The sequence below is a fragment of the Ovis aries genome, chromosome X (genome assembly GCF_016772045.2).
Source record: "Ovis aries strain OAR_USU_Benz2616 breed Rambouillet chromosome X, ARS-UI_Ramb_v3.0, whole genome shotgun sequence".
NCBI classification, from domain to species: domain Eukaryota; kingdom Metazoa; phylum Chordata; class Mammalia; order Artiodactyla; family Bovidae; genus Ovis; species Ovis aries.
This window is the reverse complement of record NC_056080.1, coordinates 133,870,539-133,893,572: the sequence shown is the minus strand read 5'-3', so window position 1 is coordinate 133,893,572 and position 23,034 is coordinate 133,870,539. Positions and strand designations below refer to the sequence as shown.

At 42.8% G+C, this 23,034-nt stretch overlaps 4 protein-coding genes across 47 annotated transcripts in view; all 4 read right to left on the bottom strand.

Moving 5' to 3' along the window:
- GPRASP3 (G protein-coupled receptor associated sorting protein family member 3) overlaps window positions 1-6,462 on the bottom strand; it is a 105,717-nt gene extending 99,255 nt beyond the window's left edge. For 4 of the 7 annotated variants that reach the window (XM_060407480.1, XM_060407478.1, XM_060407479.1 and 1 more), the window contains exons 1-2: window positions 6,234-6,462; window positions 6,019-6,128 (exon numbers count right to left, since the gene is read on the bottom strand). The gene's annotated coding sequence lies outside the window, so the exon portion shown is untranslated. The remainder of the gene's footprint in view (window positions 1-6,018; window positions 6,129-6,233) is intronic. The other 3 variants (XM_060407481.1, XM_060407482.1, XM_060407483.1) reach the window with 1 other exon arrangement.
- GPRASP2 (G protein-coupled receptor associated sorting protein 2) overlaps window positions 1-6,462 on the bottom strand; it is an 80,592-nt gene extending 74,130 nt beyond the window's left edge. For 27 of the 38 annotated variants that reach the window (XM_060407456.1, XM_060407459.1, XM_060407451.1 and 24 more), the window contains exons 1-2: window positions 6,234-6,462; window positions 6,019-6,128 (exon numbers count right to left, since the gene is read on the bottom strand). The gene's annotated coding sequence lies outside the window, so the exon portion shown is untranslated. The remainder of the gene's footprint in view (window positions 1-6,018; window positions 6,129-6,233) is intronic. The other 11 variants (XM_060407462.1, XM_060407463.1, XM_060407476.1 and 8 more) reach the window with 1 other exon arrangement.
- Window positions 1-6,462, bottom strand: part of GPRASP1 (G protein-coupled receptor associated sorting protein 1) — a 53,877-nt gene extending 47,415 nt beyond the window's left edge. The window contains 2 exon segments of the mRNA XM_027963152.3: window positions 6,019-6,128; window positions 6,234-6,462. The gene's annotated coding sequence lies outside the window, so the exon portion shown is untranslated.
- Window positions 1,840-23,025, bottom strand: ARMCX5 (armadillo repeat containing X-linked 5). The gene is given in 7 exon segments (XM_012107842.2): window positions 1,840-3,666; window positions 3,669-3,827; window positions 4,794-4,818; window positions 4,908-5,010; window positions 6,019-6,128; window positions 12,565-12,854; window positions 22,953-23,025. Coding segments are annotated over 7 exon segments (2,259 nt in total). The 3' UTR covers window positions 1,840-2,167.
- Window positions 23,026-23,034: the final 9 nt, after the last annotated feature.

Here is a 23,034-nt window from a genome sequence, read left to right as displayed (position 1 = left end):
AGGATATTGTGCCTTGAAAGCCTTGCTAGGGAATCTGGTGATATGTAGATGGATTTCCTCTGAAAGTTCCTCTTTTAAAATTAAGGGCACAGCAAAGGGTCAGTAGATGCTCATGATCCAGTTGTGTTGTAGGAGGAGTTCTGCTTTTACTTAATGACAGGGAAGAGGAGAAATCTACACTGGGTTTTACCCCCAGCCGGCAACACACTGAGAGAAGTAATATCTGGATCAGCCCTGATACTACATGGGTGTGCTTGAATTATTTTTCCAGGAAAGGAGATGAAACAAGAGATGAGCAATGATCCATTTGGAAACTGATTCTGCCTTCCATAATTCCTAACCAAGGAGAAACCCATCAGCTTCTTGCTCTGATACACCTACACATCCAACACTCACCCTTCTCTTTAGCTGATGGAAAATTCTACAGCTATCAACTGTTTTAAGTGTGTGCTCCATAGGGCATTTAAGACACAGAATACTTTCAAAGGGTCTGGTCCAACAGTTCTGTGAAAATCCCCAACTCTGAAGGCAGCACCCACAGATGGAACTCCAGGCTATGGGAGTTCTGTGGATTAAAAACAAGTTATAAAGAACTTCAAATATCATCTACTGTATGTTGCAAAAAGCTGGCCTGCATTTTTTCACCCTTAATGCACATCTGTGGCTGTCCTTCATTTCAACTCCTAGATACACAGAAGATAGATTCAGATTTGACCTTAATAGAAATGAAAGATAACTGCGGAAACTAGGGCGGCATGACATCTTGTAGAGATTTTTCAGTTTAAGCCTTCCCCTCAAACACATAAAAAGTAAGGACAGAAAGAAGATTCAATAGGAAGACCAGTATTTGTACACTGCATTTTCCAATACTCAATTTTCCAATGCTGGCAGTTAAGGAAAGAGGATGATAACAGCAAAGGAGATAGAAGGTAGGAGAGGCAAAGGGGATCCCAGATCCCAATCTAAACTCTGGCATTCTATGCCACAAACTCTTAACCAGAACCTAGGTTCTGTTAGGTATAAACAGGAGGAGCTGAGGTAGTATAGACAACATGGCTTCAGCTCTGTAAACTGTACAAATAAATAAACAGTGGGATTAGGGGAATTAATTTCTTCCTAACCACACACTCCTAAAGGACTTTGGTACCCTGTGGCTGTCTCACAGAGCTGAGCTCGGATCAAAAGGGATCAGCACAAACTGGGTACTGTCACCAAGCATAGGTGTAAATCACCAAGTCCAAAGCACTGGGCAGCAAATAAAAGCAAATATGAGAGCAATCATAAAGATGGGGCAAATGAGATTATCCATGAAGCAATTTCTGTGGTTAGACCTTAGAAAGGCACTCCCCTGAGACCCAGGAATACAGGGGAGGGAGCCTCAGATGAAGCAGTAAACTTGGTACCCCAAGGCTGGGCACCTGGATGTTGAGGACACAAGGAGACTAGGTCCTTTTAGAACCACACTACCATGGCTTTGCTAGTTGGGGATGAGAACCAGGAATTTTCTTCCAGGTTAAATATCTTCCTGATGAGACATCATATGTGAAAGGCTAAGCACAAGTTCTGAGACTCAGACTGGAATGAAAGCATCTGTGTTCCTTTACTCCTAAAGTCTACGTCTTCACCTCTTTTCCCAGATCTGCCCAGATGTCAGCTAGTAGCACAGTCCTGTCTTCTTGTGTAGAGTGATTCTCCTTCTTGAACATGTTGAAACTAAAGGATCTGTCAACATAAACTTATTGATTGTACCCTGCTACAGACACAGACAGTGCTCTTTATAATCCTGTTATTTGTGCTTTATCCCTCTGACTAGACTGCAACCGAAGAACTAGGACAATGTTTTCACCAGTTTTAGCATGCAACTTTATTCACATGTAATTGAAATATTAAATGAATACACTTATGTTAATATAAAGCACAGAAGTATAACTTACTCAGGATGAATAGGTTCATTATCAGGTCATATTGCAAAAATACTAAAAATATCTGAACTTATATAGCACAATGAAAACCAACAAACATTCAAGCTCTCAAGATCATCTGGTATCCATAAAATTGGCTCCTTCAATCAGCACAGATAGCATAAATACTGAACTTATAAGTTGCATTGGTTTCATATTACAATACCAAAGAAACTGCAAAAGGTTTTGTGAGAACATATAGCTATTCAGAGTTTGAGTATTAATCTTATAACTTTATCTCTCACTTCAGGATCACTGTGCTCTGCTAGGTCTTGTAGTTTCTGACCAAACTCTTTTGCTTCCTGAAATATGGAAATAAGTTCATATTTAGTGAACTCTTCCTTGGTAAACAGCTTCACCTTCTTTTTAAATTGGAAATTTATATTCTCAAATATTTCAATGATATTAAGAATATTGGCCTTTGACTCATTTTTGTTAAAGGGTGCAACCAATGATGACAACACTTTGGCACTGATCAGTTCTCTTGTATTGGCTTGATTTTTAGACAAGTGCAAACACACTTTTAAAACATAAAACTTGGTTTTAACACTTCCCTTGTTTAACAAAGTGAGGAAATCTGGAATGTAATTGACAATTATATGGTGGTACTCAAAGTTTACACTCAGCTGCACTAATGATTTTAGTCCATCCAGCTGCACGGTGGAGTTCAAAGGATAAGAGATTATGTCCCTACACACTTGATTTATGTACAACTCTCTTTGTGGTTCTCCAGAAGACTCAGCATTGTCATCCACCATATTTAAAGTTCTAGGGTGTTCTTTAACATTGGGATTATTGACCAAGTTTTCAATCATAACAGTAATACCTACATCATGAATTATATCTTGGGTAAATGGATAAGCAGGACTGATACCCATTATCATCGTAGCTATTTCATGAATGAAAGGATCTGTAGTTAACTTAAGTAGGGCAACAAGTTTATCAAACTCTTTAGGCTCTAAAGTAAAAACATATGATTTGCAGCGACAGGTTTTTGGATTGGGCCTATACTTTTCCCTATACTTAACCTGATTTTTGAGCTCAGCTAAAGTCTGAAAGTAAGGCCCATTCCACGGTGGGATCTTGGTCAGAGGTCGAATCCCTAGAGGAGTTTCAATTAAGGTATCAACCAGAGTCCAATTCCCTCCTGGAGGTAAGGATGGCTCCCCTCCATCTACTGGAACTAGGACACAAAACCTGGCCCTTGACCATGCTTTTGCTTTTTGCTTTATAGTAAGTTCAGGTTTGGGTATAGGCTTGGGCATTTCCTGGATCTTAGCTGGAGGCTTATACACTTGAAATGGGTTGTCTTCTTCAGGCCAGAACCAAGATCCTACACTAGGCTCTTCTCCAGTCCAAAACCAAGAACAGACATTTTCTTCATCCTCATCACTGAACTGAGTTCCAGTACCAGCTCTGTCCCCAGCCTTCAACTTGACGCTGGCCTCACTCCTTCTCTGGGACATGGACCCAGTGCTGTCTTTGGAACCGATACTGGCTTCACTTCTAGCGCCAGCCTTCACTTTACACTGGGTGACAGCACTGAGCTTGGACATAGGCATGGCCTTTGATTTGGTTTGGGACACTACACTAGGTTCTGTCAGGGAGGTTGCCTTGGTCTCAGCCATGACTCTAGTCTTAGCCTTAGATTCCATCTTGCTTACTTGCCTTGTCATAGCCATGGCCTCAGTGTAGGTCACTGTGTCCTGGCCGCTGCTCCACCCCCAGCCTTGGCCTGGGTCACCAGTCCCGTTTTCAATTATGCCTCAGCCACTGCCTTGGCTTGGATCTTAGCCTTGGCTTTAGTGTTGGCAGGGCCACAGATGCCAGCTTTCAGGCCAGCCCCAGGCCCTCCTCTGCCCTTGCCTCAGCACCGAAGTCAATCACGATCCAAGTTACAGGCAAGGCCAAGTTATATATCCCCACCCCTGTCTCAGCCTTGACTGAAGGTCTCTCCCAGGTTGGTGTTTTCATACAAAGTCCAGTTGTCACTCAGCCCCCTTTCGAACTACAGGCTCTGCCAGTGATATAAACAATGCGCAGAGGAAGCTCACTCAGGGAAGGGAAGGATGGCTGTGTGCCTGAGCACAGCCCTGTGGAGGGTGGTGGTCTTCAGCCACTCCAAGGCCACCAGATCTGCCACTGAAGTTGGACCTAGGAGTGGAGGGAGGAAATGGGGCTTTGAGTCTTTTTCTAACTTTTTTCCATGTTGATTAGCACAACATGGAAACAGAAAAGTATGGAAATTCAGTGCTAAGTGTAAAAGGCAGATAGTTAGCAAACTCTTCCTCCATTTCATGTTCCCTACTATTGCAGGTAAAATCAATCTTTCTTCCAGACACAAAACAGGAGCACAGAGAGTGGAAAAGCTGGATGGGAGTGAGAGAGGCTGAAGAATCCCTAGGCTGACTCTTTACCTCTGCTTCACCCAGGCAGATCTCCACTACTTCATCCTACAGGTCTACTGAGGAAGTCTCCACACACACAAGCCTTCCCTGATCTGCAGTCATCTCCTCCTCCTTTCCTTGTTTCCAGTGATGACAAGACTCACAGCAGACCTAAAGGCAGATCTATGGACAAATAAACAGGAGGATATGCAAACTGATCTCCTGGCAGACTGACTTTGGTCCCTGGTCCCTACATTTGTAGTTTGTCTAGTGTTTCCCTCCTTCTTGTCCCTTTCCCCCATGGCCCTGCTTCATTCAGTACCACTTCTCCTCCCTGTTTCCCATCATATTCCTCTTCAGAGACTGCCCTAACATTTTCCTGTTTCAGAAATGGGCTAGGAAAACCAAGTGGGAAGTAACAAAAGCAGGTATTACCCTTCTATACCTCTAAAGCTTAGGAAGGCTTCCACCTAAATTGGCAGAAGACCAAACAGGTTAGTAAACTGGCAAAACAGAAGAGACAGGTAATTCCCTAGTCTCAATCACTCTACCCTCCCACCAATCTAAACAGATACAGGGCACATTTCTCTTCCTCTTTATTTCCAAGCTTCAAGCTGGGTTCCCGTTTACAAGTCTTCACAACAACTGAGAGGTCCGCAAACCTAAAGACAGATCTACACACAAAGACTCACAAGGGCAGAGATAAATAAATAAATACAGACACAGAAGACAATGGAGATTGTAGTCCTTGTAGATTCAGCACCTAGGACACTGATCCTTTCTGGATACAAGTACCTGATTGCCAAAAATTTCTCTTTCTTCCTCTCCTCCCCCAAGCCCCAAGCTCCTCTGCTCCAATCTGTCTGACAATTCCCCTGCAGAGACAATTCAAAAATCGCTGCAAGACTGTGCTGCTGGTAGTAAGGATGGAATGCTCAAACCATTGAAACTGCTCTGGAAATCAATGGAAAGTATTATTTTCATGTTCTTATGTGTCCTTCTTCTCCCCAAAGCCTATCATTTTCTTCAACACTATAGGAAAAGGCAGGATGGTTTGGAAAGCCGGCAGAAAGGAGATGCCGCGTTACCCCTAGATCCCTTCCTGCTCTAGTCCTGGCCACCTACCACACCGAAGCACTGCCCTCTCTACAGAGGTTATGCCAATTTTCTTCTTCTTACTCCTCCTTTTGAGGTTCACTGCCCCCTACAGATCATGTTTACAGAAACATGGAGAACCACAAACGTAGAAACAGACCTACACAAATAAACGCATGATACACACTCAATGACCCAGTGAAAAGACAGGGGGAGAGACTTGGGTTATTAATACTCAGCCTAGTAACCAGGACAGGAGACTCTCTTCTAATCCAGGACCAAACATTTAGAACCTCTTTTTACACTCTCCCTTCCCAGGGCTCTCCAGACAACTGCTCTCACGGACAGCAGGAGCCCCTCCTCCTATTACTGTAATCCGCCATTCCTCCGCTAGAGGCCGCTACTACACTCCTTTCCCTCCCCAAACATGGTGGCAGGGTGCAGTGTCTGGAAGTCAAGCTAGCAAGAAGTAGATCATTCATTTATCATTGTATGCCACGCAAATGACCACTGTCCCTCTTTCCCTCTCACCAACCCCGTGCGCCCCAGGACCAAGTCACATCGCCCACGTTCACCTCTGACACCCGTATCCACACTCCCAAGCAGTGCCCGCCTCTTCATTGACCTGCTCCGCTTGGATGAGAAGTAGCTTTCTCATTTCCTTGCTTCGAAGGGGTGCAGACACCTAGGAAAGAGGGACAGACAGTCAGATGAGTTCAAGGACATGAGACAATGGCGCCGACGGTTTGGAGACGGGCCCGGCACCTGGGACTCAGGACGAGATACCTACTTTATCAGATGAAGGACCGCAATTGGCATACGATTGTCACTTTTTGGTATTTCCTTCTTCTTGTCCCGAGGACACCTCAGGGAGCCGCTCCTAGTAACTCTTTAACAGCCACCATTTCCTCCACAGACTTTGTCTCGTCTCATCCCAAGAAACAACACAGACAACCAGAGCTGCCAAAGGGGAGTTGAAGGGGATCCGGCTTGACGGAAGCGGAGTGATACCACGCTTTGCATATTGTCGCTACTTCCTCTTCCGGCGAGCCCGGTCCCGCCCTCCCTGGCTGTTTCGGCTGCTGGAGTGGGCGGTGGCGGGGTTTGGATTTAGAGAAACCCCCGCTGGTCGGTGAAAAGCCGACTAAACGAAAGGATCTGGTATTAATTCCTTTCTCTTAGCTCCCCTACCGCAAACCTACAGTCTTTTCCCCTAAACTGAAATGTGTACGGGTTTCGGGACGTGGCGTCAGTGAATCAGCTCTGACTTGATGAGGCAGACAGATACCAAAATGTAGTTTTTACACATTCCGCTCTCCGAAGTCCGAGGTCTGCAGCTATGGGTGGGTTTAGGGGTCTGGGTAAAGGTCGGGAAAGAGGCTCAGGACCGACAGGCTCAAGACTGACACAGGAAGGTAAATTCTCGTCTATTCTGAAACTATGCGTCCCTTCCATGAGAGAAGCCCTTCGATGAAAGTTCAGTTCAGTCGCTCAGTCGTGTCCGACCCTTTGCGACCCCCTGAACCGCAGCATGCCAGGTTGCCCATCACCAACACCCGGAGCCCACCCAAACCCATGTCCATTGAATCGGTGATGCCATCCAACCATCTTATCCTCTGTCGTCCCCTTCTCCTGCCCTCAATCCTTCCCAGCATCAGTAAATATCAGTAAGTATTAGTCCTGAGAAGGCAATGGCAACCCACTCCAGTGTTCTTGCCTGGAGAATCCCAGGGACGGCAGAGCCTGGTAGGCTGCAGTCTGCGGGGTTGCACAGAGTCGGACACGACTGAAGCGACTTAGCAGCAGCAGCAGCAAGTATTAGTCTCTCAGTCGTGCCCATCTCTTTGCGACCCCATTGGGCTGCAGCCCACTAGGATACACTGTCCATGAGATTTTCCAGGCAAGAATACTGGAGTGGTTCGCCATTTCCTTCTCCAGGGAATCTTCCCAACCCAGGGTTTGAACCCAGGTCTCCTGCACTGCAGGCAGATTCTTTACTGACTGAGCTACAAGAGAAGCCTCAAATGAGTCAGCTCTTCGCATCAGGTGGCCAAATTATTGGAGTTTCAGCTTCAACATCAGTCCTTCCAATGAACACTCAGGACTGATCTCCTTTAGGATAGACTGGTTGGATCTCCTTGCAGTCCAAGGGACTCTCAAGAGTCTTCTCCAACACCACAGTTCAAAAGCAGCAATTCTTTGGTGCTCAGCTTTCTTTATAGTCCAACTCTCACATCCATACATGACTACTGGAAAACCATAGCCTTGACTAGAAAGACCTTTGTTGACGAAGTAATGTCTCTGCTTTTTAATATGCTGTCTAGGCTGGTCATAACTTTCCTTCCAAGGAGCAGGCGTCTTTTAATTTCATGGCTGCAGTCACCATCTGCAGTGATTTTGGAGCCCCCCAAAATAAAGTCTCACAGTATTTCCACTGTTTCCCCATCTACTTCCCATGAAGTGATGGGACCAGATGCCATGATCTTCGTTTTCTGAATGTTGAGCTTTAAGCCAACTTTTTCACTCTCCTCTTTCACTTTCATCAAGAGGCTTTTAGTTCCTCTTCACTTTCTGCCATAAGGGTGATGTCATCTGCATATCGGAGGTTATTGATATTTCTCCTGGCAATCTTGATTCCAGCTTGTGCTTCCTCCAGTCCAGCATTTCTCATGATGTACTCTGCATATAAGTGAAATAAGCAGGGTGACGATATACTCCTTTTCCTGTTTGGAACCAGTCTGTTGTTCCATGTCCAGTTCTAACTGTTGCTTCCTGACCTGAATACAGGTTTCTCAAGCCCCTCCAAACTGTCCTTCCCAGCAATCCATTTGCCCAATAAATGGGTTGGGGAGTCTGGAAATCTGCTCTGGTCAGATGTGCTGATTAATGTCAAACACCTTGGTCTTGTTCTTCTCTAAGTCTCTGGCCCTTATTGCCTACTTTATTTTTTGCACAGAAATAGTTGAGGATAAGGTGGATTGAGAATACAGGGAAAGCACAGATGTATGGAGAGAAGCATATTAATACCATACTAGGCAGGTGTGTCCATATGCCATTCTTGTGCCCTGCCTCCCCTCTGAATGCCCACAATATTTTCTACACCTAAATATGCAAGGGCCTGATTATGGGTATGTGGAAAACAATTCTGTACTCATAGAAGAGGATGAGTACTCAGATATCTTTGTGCCCTTAAATACCTCCCTCCCCCAACACACACACTCCCATACCCCCACCACAGGGTTTCCTTATTTATCACCTAAAATGGAATATGAAATGGAAGAGAGTTAAGAAAGCAGCACTGAATAAGAATGGGTTAAATGCCAAACTATCTTGTTGTGGGCCCCTCTTTATGCCTCACCACCATATTGTTGTTCAGTTGCTCAGTCCTGTCAGAATCTTTGCAACCACATGAACTTCAGGACCTCCAGGCTTCCCTGTCCTTCGCCATCTCCTGGAGTTTGCTTAAACTCGTGTCTATTGACTTGATGATGATGCTATCCAGCCATCTCATCCTCTGTTGCTCCCTACTTCTCCTGCCCCTCAGTCTTTCCCAACATCAGGGTCTTTTCCAATGAGTTGGCTCACATCAAGAGGCCAAAGTATTGGAGCTTCAGCTTCAGCATAAGTCCTCCCAATGAATATTCAGGATTGATTTCCTTTACGATTGACTCGTTTTATTTCCTTGCTGTCCAAAGGACTCTCAAGAGTCTTCTCCAGCATCACAGTGCGAAAGCCTCAATTCTTCAGCTCTCCGCTTTCTTTATGGTCCAGCTCTTAGCGGCCATACATGACTACTAGAAAAACCATAGCTTTGACTATATGGACTTTTGTCAGCAAAGTGATGTCTCTGCTTTTTAATACACTGTCTAGGTTTGTCATAGCTTTCCTTCCAGGGAGCAAGAGTCTTGATTTCATGGCTGCTGTCACCATCTGCAGTGATTTTGGAGCCCAAGAAAATAAAGTCTGTCACTGTTTCCGTTTTTTCCCATCTATTTGCCATGAAATGATAAGACCGGATGCTGTAATCTTCATTTTTTGAATGTTGAGTTTTAAACCAGCTTTTCACTTTCCTCTTTCACCCTCATCAAGAGGCTCTTGGTTCCCCTTTGCTTTCTGCCATTAGGGTGGTGTCATCTGCGTATCTGAAGTTACCGATATTTCTCCTGTCAGTCTTGATTCCAGCTTGAACTTCATCCAGCCCATCATTTCTCATGATGTACTCTGCATATAAGTTAAATAAGCAGGGTGACAATATACAGCCTTGACATAGTCCTTTCCCAGTTTTGAACCAGTCTGTTGTTTCATGTTTGGTTCTAACTGTTACTTCTTGTCATACAGGTTTGTTAGGAGACATGTAAGGTTGTCTGGTATTCCCATCTCTTTAAGAATTTTTCAGTTTGTTGTGGTCCACACAATCAGACTTCAGTGTAGTCAATGAAGCAGAAGTAGATGTTTTTGTGGAATTACCTTGCTTTTTTGATGCTCCAACGGATGTTGGCGATTTGATCTCTGATTCCTCTGCCTTTTCTAAACCAGCTTGAATATCTGGATGTTCTCTGTTCACGTACTGTTGAAGACTAGCTTGAAGGATTTTGAGCATTACCTTGCTAGCATGTGAATGAGTGAAATTGTGAGGTAGTTTGAACATTCTTTGGCATTGTCCTTCTCTGGGATTGGAATGAAAACTGACCTTTTCCAGTCCTGTGGCCACTGCTGAGTTTTCCAAATTTGCTGGCATATTGAGTGCAGCACTTTAACAGCATCCTCTTTTCGGATTTGAAATAGCTCAGCTGGAATTCCATCATCTCCACTAGCTTTGTTTGTAGTAATGCTTCCTGATGCCCACTTGACTTCACACTCCAGGATATCTGGCTGTAGGTGAGTGACCACACCGTCCTGGTTATCCAGGTGATTAAGACCTTTTTTGTACAGTTCTTTTGTGTATTCTTGACACCTTTCTTAATCTCTTTTGCTTCTGTTAGCAAAAGATACCATTTCTGTCCTTTATTGTTCTCATCTTTGCATGCAGTGTTCCCTTGGTATCTCTAATTTTCTTTCTTTTTTTTAATTTTTATTTTTACTTTATTTTACTTTACAATACTGTATTGGTTTTGCCATACATTGACATGAATCCACCATGGGTGTACATGTGATCCCAAACATGAACCCCCTCCCACCTCCCTCCCCACAACATCCCTCTGGGTCATCCCCGTGCACCAGCCCCAAGCATGCTGTATCCTGCATCGGACATAGACTGGTGATTCGATTCTTACATGATAGTATACATGTTTCAATGCCATTCTCCCAATAATTTTCTTGAAGAGATTTCTCGTCTTTCCCATTCTCTTTTTTTTCCCCTATTTCTTTGCATTGTTCTGTTAAGAAGACTTTCTTATCTCTCCTTGCTTCTTGGAACTCTGCATTCAGATGCTTATATCGTTCCTTTTCTCCTTTGCCTTTAACTTCTCTTCTTTTCTTGGATGTTTTTAAGGCCTTCTTACACCAACCTAAATATCAACAACATCCAAATCAGAGTGGCGGAAACGCTGGTGTTTATTATATTTAATGCCTGGGACATTGTAGGTACTCAGTGAATGTCATTTGTTGAATGAGCTTGTTTTTCTGTTTTGCAAGTTCACCCATCAAACATACAAAACTCTCAAGTTTGCACCTCATGCTACAAGAGCATAAAAAATAAATGAAGAGATGTGGAAGAAATGCTTGAGGAGAGAGTGATTGGCGATCTATGTAGATCTCTAGCACAATACAAGAGCCATATAGAAAATACGGAGTACAAGCTGAAGATATAGTCCTATCTCCATTTTACCTTAACATTCTAAGGTTCTGAGTGAATATACAGAAAATCACCTTGAAGACCGAGTTATTCCAAGTAACTACCAGATCCTCACTTTTCTCCCCAACATAGACACTGGGTGGTGCTGCTGTCCAAAAATTCTGCTCTATCCTGGACTTACTACTTCAATCTAAATATGGGTGTTTGAGCAACTACTGTGGATCAAGCAAAATGATCAGGATTGGAGAAAATCAAAATGAAGAGCCTCAGCAGTTTCTCTGATTACCCTAAACTGACTGTTACCATGTTCACTGGCTGAAAATCAGAAAATATAACTTATATAGGAGCCCACCACTGTCACAGAAATGCTCAGCTGAGAGAGTGAATGACCCCAAACTGCCCACCCTCTTCATGAACGTCCCTCCTTCATGACCTTGAAGAATTAAAACAGACAACACTGAACATTGCTTCCAAATCACTGTTTGGTTGTCACAATGTATAGCTCCTATGGCTATAAAAAGTAGGGAGTACCTGATTAAGGCTCCTTCAGCCTGGATCTCGGAGCTTCAGACAGATACAAAGCTAACTGGGTAAGATGTATCTACTTACTGTAAAGGCCCCTACTGTCATGGAGGAGTGAGCATACTTAGTAGGAAGGGAAGTGGACCCTCAGTATGGACGTAGTGGGAGAAACGGGGGAAGTAGGCCAGCCATCAATCCCTGGAGGAATCAGGTGAGTTTGAATGGGGCCTAGCGAGGCAAATCTGCTATGACCTTATTAAACCCTGATAGCTCAGTTGGTAGAGAATCAGCCTGCAGTGCAGGAGACCCCGGTTAGATTCCTGGGTCCGGAAGATCCCCTGGAGAGGGGATAGGCTACCCACTCCAGTATTCCTGGGTTTCCCTTGTGGCTCAGCTGGTAAAGAATCCGCCTACAATGTGGGAGACCTGGGTTTGATCCTTGGGTTGGAAAGATCCCCTGGAGAAGGGAAAGGCTACCCATTCCAATACAGTCCATGGGGTCACAAAGAGTCGGAGACGACTGAGCGACTTTCACTTTCACTGGGGAAGCGAATCTGGTATGACACTATTAACACCAGGTTGCAAGGGTGAAGTCCTGAGTGGAGGAGAGATAGTGGACTCAGGCCAGCAAGGCTAAAGCGGTGGGAGGGGCAAGGAGGCGGATCTAGGATTCCTTGACCAATCGGAGATTCTTGGGGCGGGCTTGGGGGGGCGGGGCCTGCCACACAACTTATAACTGCAGAAGCTCCTCACCGTAATGCTAACCTCGTCCAGAGTGTGAAGCGGTGTCGGTGCAGTAGTCTACCTTTCTCTGGTCTTCAAGTCTTCGGGTGAGGATGTGAGGCCCCGCTAGAGCTAGAGGGCTATGGGGAGAGGAGGGCGTGGTGGCTGCGGGGCTGGCGAATCCGGCCTGCAGGAATTGGAAGGGCGGAGGTTGGACGCGCGACTTGTAGCGGCGCCTCCTGGCGAGTGCACGCTTTTGTCTTCGCAGCGCCGCCCTCTGAGCTGGATTCGGATCCTTCCCGGGTCGGTCCCCGGCAGGTCCGGAGGCAGGAGCCCCAAGAACGGCCGTTCGATGAGGCTGTAGGTCCGATGCTGAGGGGATGAGGAGTTTGGGACTCGGAATGAGCACTCTGGGGCTGGGACCTTTGCTCCCTCCGCTCCTGTGACTGTTCGGTTGGACTGGGCTCCCAACAATGATGATAGTTATTTTAAAATGTAAAAAAAAAAAAAAAAAAGGCAAAATAAATAAATAAAATGTAAGCAAATTGCTGCTAACAACGTGGCTTATTGCCCAGCCCTGTTATTATTTGAAGTCCTTATCTTCTGCCCTCTGGAGACTGGCTGCCAATCACTTGTCAAGGAGGGTCCTAGGGTGACCCCGACGGAGAGAAGGCATATTTGGGACGTCTGGCTGTTTGGGGGCTTCTCCATTCTAGTCTAGGCACTAGACATGCCTTACTCCACTGGGTGAGACCAGACACGCGCAGGAGAGCTGTGCTTTCCGGGCTCAGAGGTATCCTATTGTCTCCTCTGGACAAACCCAGAATAATCACTGGGCACCTCACCTCCTAGCTTCATGTCCTCCTCTCTCCTCCTGAGGAGAAAACATAGTGAAATAAAAATCAACTCTGTCTGGTTTATCCCATTCTGCTGAAGTTCCTGGTTTGATCATAATTAGCTGTGCTGTCTTGCAGCATTTACAAACCAGTCCCACAAGAAGCTATTGTGAGGCATGTCATTAGTTATGATGGGATTAAACCCCCCTTCCTTTATTGCAGCACCTTGATCTATTATCTTTGGGCAAATGAAATGGAAAGAAACAAGTACAATTTAGTTCAGTTCAGTCGCTCAGTCGTGTCCAACTCTTTGCGACCTCATGGACTGCAGCACGCCAGGCCTCCCTGTCCATCACCAACTCCCGGAGTTTACTCAGACTCATGTGCATTGAGTTGGTGATGCCAGCCAACCATCTCATTCTCTGTCATCCCCTTCTCTTCCTGCCCCCAATCATTCCCAGCATCAGGGTCTTTTCAAATGAGTCAGTTCATTGCATCAGTTCTTTGCATCAATACTCAAAGTATTGGAGTTTCAGCTTTAGCATCAGTCCTTCCAATGAATATTCAGGACTGATCTTCTTTAGGATGGACTGGTTGGATCTCCTTGCACTCCAAGGGACTCTCAAGAGTCTCCTCCAATACCACGGTTCAAAAGCATCAATTCTTCGGCCCTCAGCTTTCTTTATAGTCCAACTCTCACATCCATACATGACTACTGGAAAAACCATAGCTTTGACTAGATGGACCTTTGCTGGCAAAGTAATGTCTCTTCTTAAAAAAAAAAATGCAGTACAACTTATGCCACCCTTTATTGTGTGCTTCTCCCTAACCTCAATAAAAATGCCATATAAAGTGAAGGTGTCCAAATAGTGCTATCTCCTGTTACAAATTCATTACCTGGTTAAGCCTAGTCATTTTTTCTATCTCTATTTGCTCTTGTACTTTTATCCCTAGCTCCAACTGACCTTGCTTGTGATTTTTAAGAGAGTCAGACATATCAACTCTAGGTTTTAGAGCATCTTGATTTCTGGTGCGTCCTGATTCAGTGGTTTTTACTGACTATTGGAAATAGGGTAATGATGTGCAATTCAAAAGCATTTTGATAAAAACATGACTTTCCTAAGATGTGTGCTGTTTTCTTGTTGAAAATCAGAAGGTAAAATCCATATTAAGATTAAACTTGGGAATTTGGGGTTGTGATCCATTAGCATGATAATAGTTTTGCCAGTTAAGTTAAAAAAAAAGTTTTTTTCAGTCTTTCTTTTAGCCAAGATGAGTGATAAACCAGACTTGTCTGAAGTGGAGAAGTTTGACAAGTCAAAACTGAAGAAAACTAAAACTGAAGAAAAAACTACTCTCCCCTCAAAGTAAGTCATGGGGCAATGTGGGGTGGGTGGCTCTAGTGAAGAAAAGCATTGGTGAGCATTCACAGGTTCAGTAAATAAACTCTCCTAGTTAATTTGGCCACAGAGTAAGCAATAATTCAGTACACTGAATTTAATGCAACAAATAAAAATATCAAATTGTCTAAGTACCTGGCTTTTATAAATGGTTTTTACATGATATACTCAAGAAGTAATAGGGGAATAAAAAACTATTTTCTTGTTGGAAAATCACTAAAAATCACATTGCAATCAATTTTGGAATATTATACTTAGCACTCAAAAAACCTTAGTTTTGTCACTCATATGGTTATTTGGAATTTTCTGCATCTAACAACTTAGTCCCATGATCTCATTTCTGAAGAACTATATAAGCTCTGCAGTTTTGGCTTTCTGTACCTGACAATGAGGCAGAGAACAAGTTTAGATATTCAGTTCACTCAGGGCTCCCAGACTCGAGGGATCAGTTTTGCCTTTGAGATTTACAGCCTGATGGAGAAACTCTAAGCATATTCACAAAACTGAGGGACACTTTTTATCATGTTGCTGTTATTCAGTAGTTTCTAAGTTAATCAAAATTGTCTGAAAGTGTATAATTTCCTAACTATATCAGTTCAGTTCAGTCGCTCAGTCGTGTCCGACTCTTTGCAACCCTGTGAATTGCAGCACGCCAGGCCTCCCTGACAATCACCAACTCCCGGAGTTCACTCAAACTCATGCCATAGAGTCGGTGATGCCATCCAGCCATCTCATCCTCTATCGTCCCCTTCTCCTGCCCCCAATCCCTCCCAGCATCAGAGTCTTTTCCAATGAGTCAACTCTTCGCATGAGGTGGCCAAAGTGCTGGAGTTTCAGCTTCAGCATCATTCCTTCCAAAGAACATCCAGGGCTGATCTCCTTTAGAATGGACTGGTTGGATCTCCTTGCACTCCAAGGGACTCTCAAGAGTCTTCTCCAACACCACAGTTCAAAAGCATCAATTCTTCGGCACTCAGCTTTTTTCACAGTCCAACTCTCACATCCATACATGACCAGAGGAAAAACCATAGCCTTGACTAGACGGACCTTAGTCAGCAAAGTAATGTCTCTGCTTTTGAATATGCCATCTAGGTTGGTCATAACTTTCCTTCCAAGGAGTAAGCCTCTTTTAATTTCATGGCTGCAGTCACCATCTGCAGTGATTTTGAAGCCCCCCAAAATAAAGTCTAACCCTGTTTCCACTGTTTCTCCATCTATTTGCCATGAAGTGATGGGACCATATGCCATGATCTTCGTTTTCTGAATGTTGAGCTTTAAGCCAACTTTTTCACTCTCCTCTTTCACTTTCATCAAGAATAGTCACATGAAAAAGGCTCTTCTCTGTCCAGGTGAGGTGGTCATGACTTGCTTTTTTCCATAGTTGGAGTTACAGAATTTGAGAACCTTTGAAGAGGAGGTCATGTTGGCTAGTATTCTTATGTCGAAGATGAGGAAATGAAAGCCTGGTAAATAAGGATTGGGATTTAATATTACTTAGCCATTAAAAAGAATACATTTGAATCAGTTCTAATGAGGTGGATGAAACTGGAGCCTGTTATACAAAGTGAAGTAAGCCAGAAAGAAAAATATCAATACAGTATACTAACACATATATATATGGAATTTAGAAAGATGGTAATGATATCCCTATATGCGAGACAGCAAAATAGACACAGATGTATAGAGCAGTCTTTTGGACTCTGTGAGAGAAGATGAGGGTGGGATGATTTGAGAGAATAGCATTGAAACATGTATATTATCATATGTGAAACAGATCACCAGTACAGGTTCGATGCATGAGACAGGCTGCTCAGGGCTGGTGCACTGGGATGACCCTGAGGGATGGGATGGGGAGGGAGATGGGAGGGGGGTTCACAATGGGGAACACATGTACATTCATGGCTGATTCATGTCAATGTATGGCAAAACCACTACAATATTGTAATTAGCCTCCAATTAAAATAAATAAAATTAAAAAAATAAAGTGTATTCTCTTATTTTCTGAAAGTATTTTTCAATTTAATGAGAGGAGACCCCCAAGACTGGGATTGGATAGAGAAGGGGGCAAGAGACACTAACACCCACTTTGCTGAGCACATCACATCTTCTGTTGAATATCAGCTCAGAAATCTAATATCTTCTGATGAGCTGCAGCACTGCACCTCTGGTCTATTTCTTGTCTTGAACAGAATCCACTGTCTTATGAACCAATCATTTTCGGTGTTCATGGTGAGAACAAGGAATACATGTAAATGGGAGTGACCCAATCCCTGTCCATATGCAGTATTTTATCACTTTCAGTTTAGAAAAACCAGTCACTTATAATCCCACCAATTAGAAGCATTAACATTTAGGTGCATAATCACCCATACTCTGGTATACTACAGGCATAACTTAGGGCTATTGTGAGTTTGGTTCTAGACCACTGCAATAAAGCAAATATTGCAATAGAATGAGTCACACAAAGTTTTTGGTTACCCAGTGCATATGTTATGTTTATGTTTAAGTTATGTTTACACTATACAATCAACCCTTGAACCACATGAGTTTGAATTGTGAGTCCGCTTACACACAGATTTTTTTCAATAAATATGTGGGAAACATGTTTTAAGATTTGCCATAATTTGAGAAACTCACAAACCACATAACCTAGAAATATCCAAAAAAAAAATTTTAATTCACTATGTCTTGAATGCATTAAAATATGTGTAAATATAATGTAGAATATATGTCTTAATCAACTGTTATCAGCAAGTCTTCCAGTCCACAGTAGGCTGTTAGTAGTTAAGTTTTGGGGGAATCAAAAGTTATACGTGGATTTTTGACTGTGCAGGGGTTAGTGTCGCTAATTCCTGTATGTTTCAAAGGACAGCTATACTGTAGTCTATTAAGTGTGCAATAGCATTATGTCTAAAAAGCAATGTATATACCTTAAGAAAAAAAGACTTTTTATTGCTAAAAAATGTTAGTCACAGTCTGAGCCTTCAGTGAGTCATAATCTTTTTTCTGGTGGAGAGTATGAAATATTGCAAGAATTACTGTAATGTGCAGGGAAATGAACCAATTATCAAGGTACGACACAGAGATACAAAGTGATCAAATGCTGTTGGAAAAACATGGAGGCAACCTACTGTCTTACACAAGGTTGCCACAAACCTTCAATTAGCAGAAATAAAAAATAACATCAAAAACCCCAGCACAATAAAGTGAAGCACAATAAAATGAGGTACATCTGTGTGTATCTTTTCCTACAAGAAAAGGATTATGCTGTTCAGACCTATTTGAAACATCGTGTTATCTTACCACTCCTTCCTTTTTTAAAATTAATTTATTTTAATTGGAAGCTAATTACAATATTGTAGTGGCTTTTGCCATATATCGACACGAATCGGCCACGGGTGTACACGTGTCCCCCATCTTGAACACCCCTCCCACCTCCCTCACCATCCCATCCCTCGGGGTCATCCCAGTGCACTGGCCCTGAGTGCCCTGTCTCATGCATGGAATCTGGACTGACGATCTATTTCACATATGATAATATACATGTTTCAATGCTATTCTTTCAAATCATCCCACCGTCGCCTTCTCCCACAGAGTCCAAAAGTCTGTTCTTTATCTCTGTGTCCCTTCTGCTGTCTTGCATATAAGGTCATCATCACCATCTTTCTAAATTCCATATATATGCATTAATATACTGTGTTGGCTTACCACTCCTTTCTACCCTCCAAGGGAATCAGAAGCTGTTTTCTCTGCTAGAGCATAAACTTCCACAAGCAAAACAGTAGATATGAAGTGATGCAATCATAGGTCTTAGTGTTGCTGGAGGATCTGAGACTTGGAAGAAACCATGTTGGCCACCAAGACCTAACCACTTGCTTGGAATAATTATCCTATAGAGTTGTTCAGTCCCTTGTGGTGACCTGCTGGTTATACTGTGCCCAAATCTGCCTCCCTGTAGCTTCAATCAAATAGACCTAGGACAATATGCCGGAGACTCACACAGCAGGTAATCTCTGCTTCAGTGTTTGAAGATAGATATTGTGTGCCTGCTCCTGTACCTCTAAGTCTTCTCCTAATGACATTTCTCAGATCCTTTGGACCCAAGTTGCATGCATGGGGAACAACCCTGGTTGCCAATATGCTCAAACTTGCTTATCAGATCTCTTTGGATCCTAATCCCTTCACACAACACATTACTCTCCTTCGAGTACTGCCACTTGCAAATTTGAGAAAGATACTCTATATCCATGATAAACTGAGCAAACTCTGCATTTGTGCGTTAATCACAGATTAGGCCCATTTCAAAGGGCTTAAGTTCAGCTGCATCTGATAACCATTCTTATCATTAATGTACTGATTCTACCCTGGGCAGTGTAAGTACTGAATTGAGGGGGAGCAGATGAGAGGTGTGTGGCAGGAGATGAAAAACCTGGAGCTTCTAATACAAATTATTAGCTTTTCTCATACAAATATGAGAAAAATGATTGCCCAAATGGAGTAGTTTTACCCTGCCTTTCTTAAATACATAATATGAGGTACTCTTCTAGTTACTAGATTTACTTGCCTACGCAAGTGTGATAATGTTTTCCCAGTAAGTTCACTATAAACATTGAGATTTAGGGCCTGAATCAATTTATAAATTTATTAATTGCAAAATTGAAGGAATGGTGTCATCCAGATTGCAATACACATCATTCCTGACTTCCTTCCCCTTCACAAGAAGACCCACTAGCAATCACCCCTAGCCAAGACAGCACTGTGAAAATTCCAGAACATAGGAATGAGGGATGAGGTTGAAGTCTCCCTTAGGCCACAGGGACTGAGAAGCACTGCATATTAGAAAGGCTAGAGGAGCAACTACACTCTGATCCCATTGCCTCTCTCTCAAGCTGATAAAGCGCTGCACCAAGAGGGACCTCCTGCAATAACAAAAGGTGGATGTCCAGCTTCTCACTGTTGTACAAAATTTCCCAGGAAGCTCACAGGGGTTGCACCTCACAGGGAATCACTGGGAAAATCTGCAGGGTTTGACCATTGGGGGACAGATAGAGATGGAAAAGGGGAGCAGGGCTTTCAAAGATTAGCACTCAGATCTAGGCAGACTGCAATCCCGCTAACAATGGTGATGGAACAGACACCTTGGCCAGTAGCTCTGCCTATCTGCAGAGCTAAACTGGTGGCCACATCTAGCAAGGTACTTTAGTTGGCATTTCTGCCTGACTTTGGTCCTCAGCTAAGGAACCGCATGGGCACTGGAGCCCTTTTTATGGCAGAGAAATAAATTCACAGCCCTACCCAACTGCTGAGTATAACCTCTAGTCCTACCTAACCAGAAAGCCTGGCCAGAGAACCCAGCCAGCAATGGGGCCCATCTTACAGCCCTACTTGGACACAGAGTCAAGTATGGGTCAACACACAAAAATAAATACATGATACACCACATTAACAAAATGAAGGATAAAAATCAGATAATCATCTCAATAGATGCATAAAAGCGTTAAAAAATTCAAATCTTTTTCAAGATAAAAACTCTCAACAAATTAGGTATAGAATAAATGTAACTCAACATAATAAAGACCATATTTAACAAGCCCACAGCTAACATCATACTCAACGGTGTTAAGCCGAAAGCTTTTCCATAAGATGAGGAACAAGACAGGCTGCACGCTCTCATCATTGTACTGGAAGCTTTAGCTAATGCACAAGACAGGGAAAAAATAGTAGGCATACAGATTGGGAAAAAGACATAAAACTATCTCTTGTTCATACTGATAATAATATATGTACAAAATCTGGAGGAATGAACAAACTCCTAAACGACTGCAGGATATAAATACATATGAATCAACTGCTTTCTTATATATCCCAATGGTGTAGCATAGAGTCAGACATGACTGAACAACAACCTTGGAAGACAGTTTCTTCTAAACTAAACCTACTTATACCATATCATCCAGTAAACATATGCCTTGGTAAGAAGTTGAAAAGAGTATTACACACAAAACTCTGCACATGAATATTTATAGCAAATTTATTAATAATTGCCATAACTTGAAAACAACCATGATGGCCTTCAGTTGGTGAAAGGATAAATACACTTTGGTATATCTAGACAATGGGATATTGTTCACAGCTAAAAACTAATGAGCTATCAAGCCATGGAAAGAAATGGATGGAACTTAAATCCATATTACTAAGTAAAAGAAGTCAGTCTGAAGACTAATCGCTAGGTAATTCCAACTATATGACACTCTGTAAAAGGCAAAACTATGAACACAATTAAAGATCAATGGCTGCCAGGGGTTAGGTGGAAGAGACGGATCCTGTGAAACACAGAGGATTTTTAGGGTGAAACTACTTTGTGTGATATTATATTGGTGGGTACATGTTGATATTGTTATGGCTGTTTAGTCGCTAACTCTTGTGACCCCATGGACTGTATCTCACCTTGTACAAAACCATGGAATGTACAACACCAAGAGTGAATCCTAATGTAAACTGTGGATCCCGGCTGATAATGATGTATCTCATCAATTGTAACAAATGTACCACTCTCATGCAGGATGTTGATAATGGGAGAGGCTAGACATGAATAAGGACTGGGAAACTTTTGTAACTTCTGCTCAATTCTGCTGTGAACCTGAAAGTGCTCTATAAAATATACTCTATTTTTAAAATGACAGTTTAACTTAAATTTAGTACTAACAGAATTTGAAGCATCACTGAGAAGAATCTTTTTGATTTATTTATTTGTTTAAAAAATTTTTTTTAAACTTTACAATATTGTATTGGTTTTGCCATACTTCAACATGAATCTGCCACGGGTGTTAAACACTGCAATTTTGTGAGGGGAAAAAAATTCTGTGTTACTCTGGATAACTTCTCTTAGAAGCCAAGTAAAAATCTTATTTTAAAAAAGATAAATCAATTTCTGGTTGATTCATGCTTTATGAATGTAAAATTTGATGTTCAAATCGAGATAAATATAATTAATCATTTCTTCCGAGTTTTGTGTGACAGCATTTTGTTTCAAAGTTGATATTACTGAGGCAAATATCAAGAGAAGATGAGGAAGACATTCAGATTTAGCATTTATTAATATTATACACTCTCCAACTAAGCAGAAACTTAACTGGCCAAGACCCTTCACATCCTTTTGGACCCAGAGGGTAGTTGGAGTTCCCTTAGTCTGGAAAGCTCTTGGACCTCTCCTCTATAACTGTTGTGCAAGCCATCCACACTTCATAGTAACCCTAACAAGGCAAAGGATGAGAATTTGGTCGAATTATAGTTTTGTTTTATGAAGTAAAGTTAGTGGGTAAAAAAACAGTCATCAGCATGAAAGAGCAGGATAGAATAGTGCAGAGTGGTGGTGGTGGTTTAGTCACCAAGTCGTATCTGACTCTCTGCCACCCCTTGGACTGTAGCCCGCTAGGCTCCTCTGTCCATGTAATTCCCCGGGGAAGAATACTGGAATGGGTAGCCATTTCCTTTTCTAGGGGATCTTCCTGACTCAGGGATCGAACCTGAGTCTCCTTCATTACAAGCAGATTCTTTACTGATCGAGCCCCCAGAGAAGTCCCTAGTGCAGGGTAGAGACATCTTTGAAAAAAAAAAATTTCCCCCAAATTTGGAAATGAGTCAATCCAGGGGTCCTCAAATCACTGTAACTAACTGGCCAGTAGAGTGAAAAAGTAAACTAGGACTCATGAGTGAGCACCCCAAGGGCCCTTAGAGTCATCTATTCTAGCACCCACACATTCTAGGTGATCTCCAAGGCTCACAATTGGATTGTGATGAAGAAGCCAGGAAAATAGTCGGAAGAACCAAACCAAAACCTAGGCTCCCTCTGAGACTTATGATCTGGCCCCTTCACCACAAAGTTTTTATAACCAGCCCTTTAAAATGATGCTTGCTTTCTGTATTTGGAAAATGGAAGTTTAACAGCCTATTCGTCTCTACATTGTGAGGAGGATTGACTTAAACAAAAAGGGGGAGGGAACCCTGAAAACATAATTCTTGGTTTCTGTAACCCTGTTGGTTTTTCATTTCAAACGTTACAGGAGCTCGAAGTGAAACAAAAAATAATGCTCCTTTTCCTTTCTAAATTGTTATTTAAATGTTTTTCTGGGTAGAGAGGATAGTAGCTTTGGACAGTTCTTGCCTGGAGGGGAGGCACAGGACTTGAGAAGATTAATTGAAAACTCGCTTCCTGGAGAATCTCAGCTGCGTACCCGCTCTGTCACCAAATGTTGCATCCCCACTTGTCTTGCTGCTCTCTAGGTTCCCATGGTACCCTGGGCACATGACCCTTTA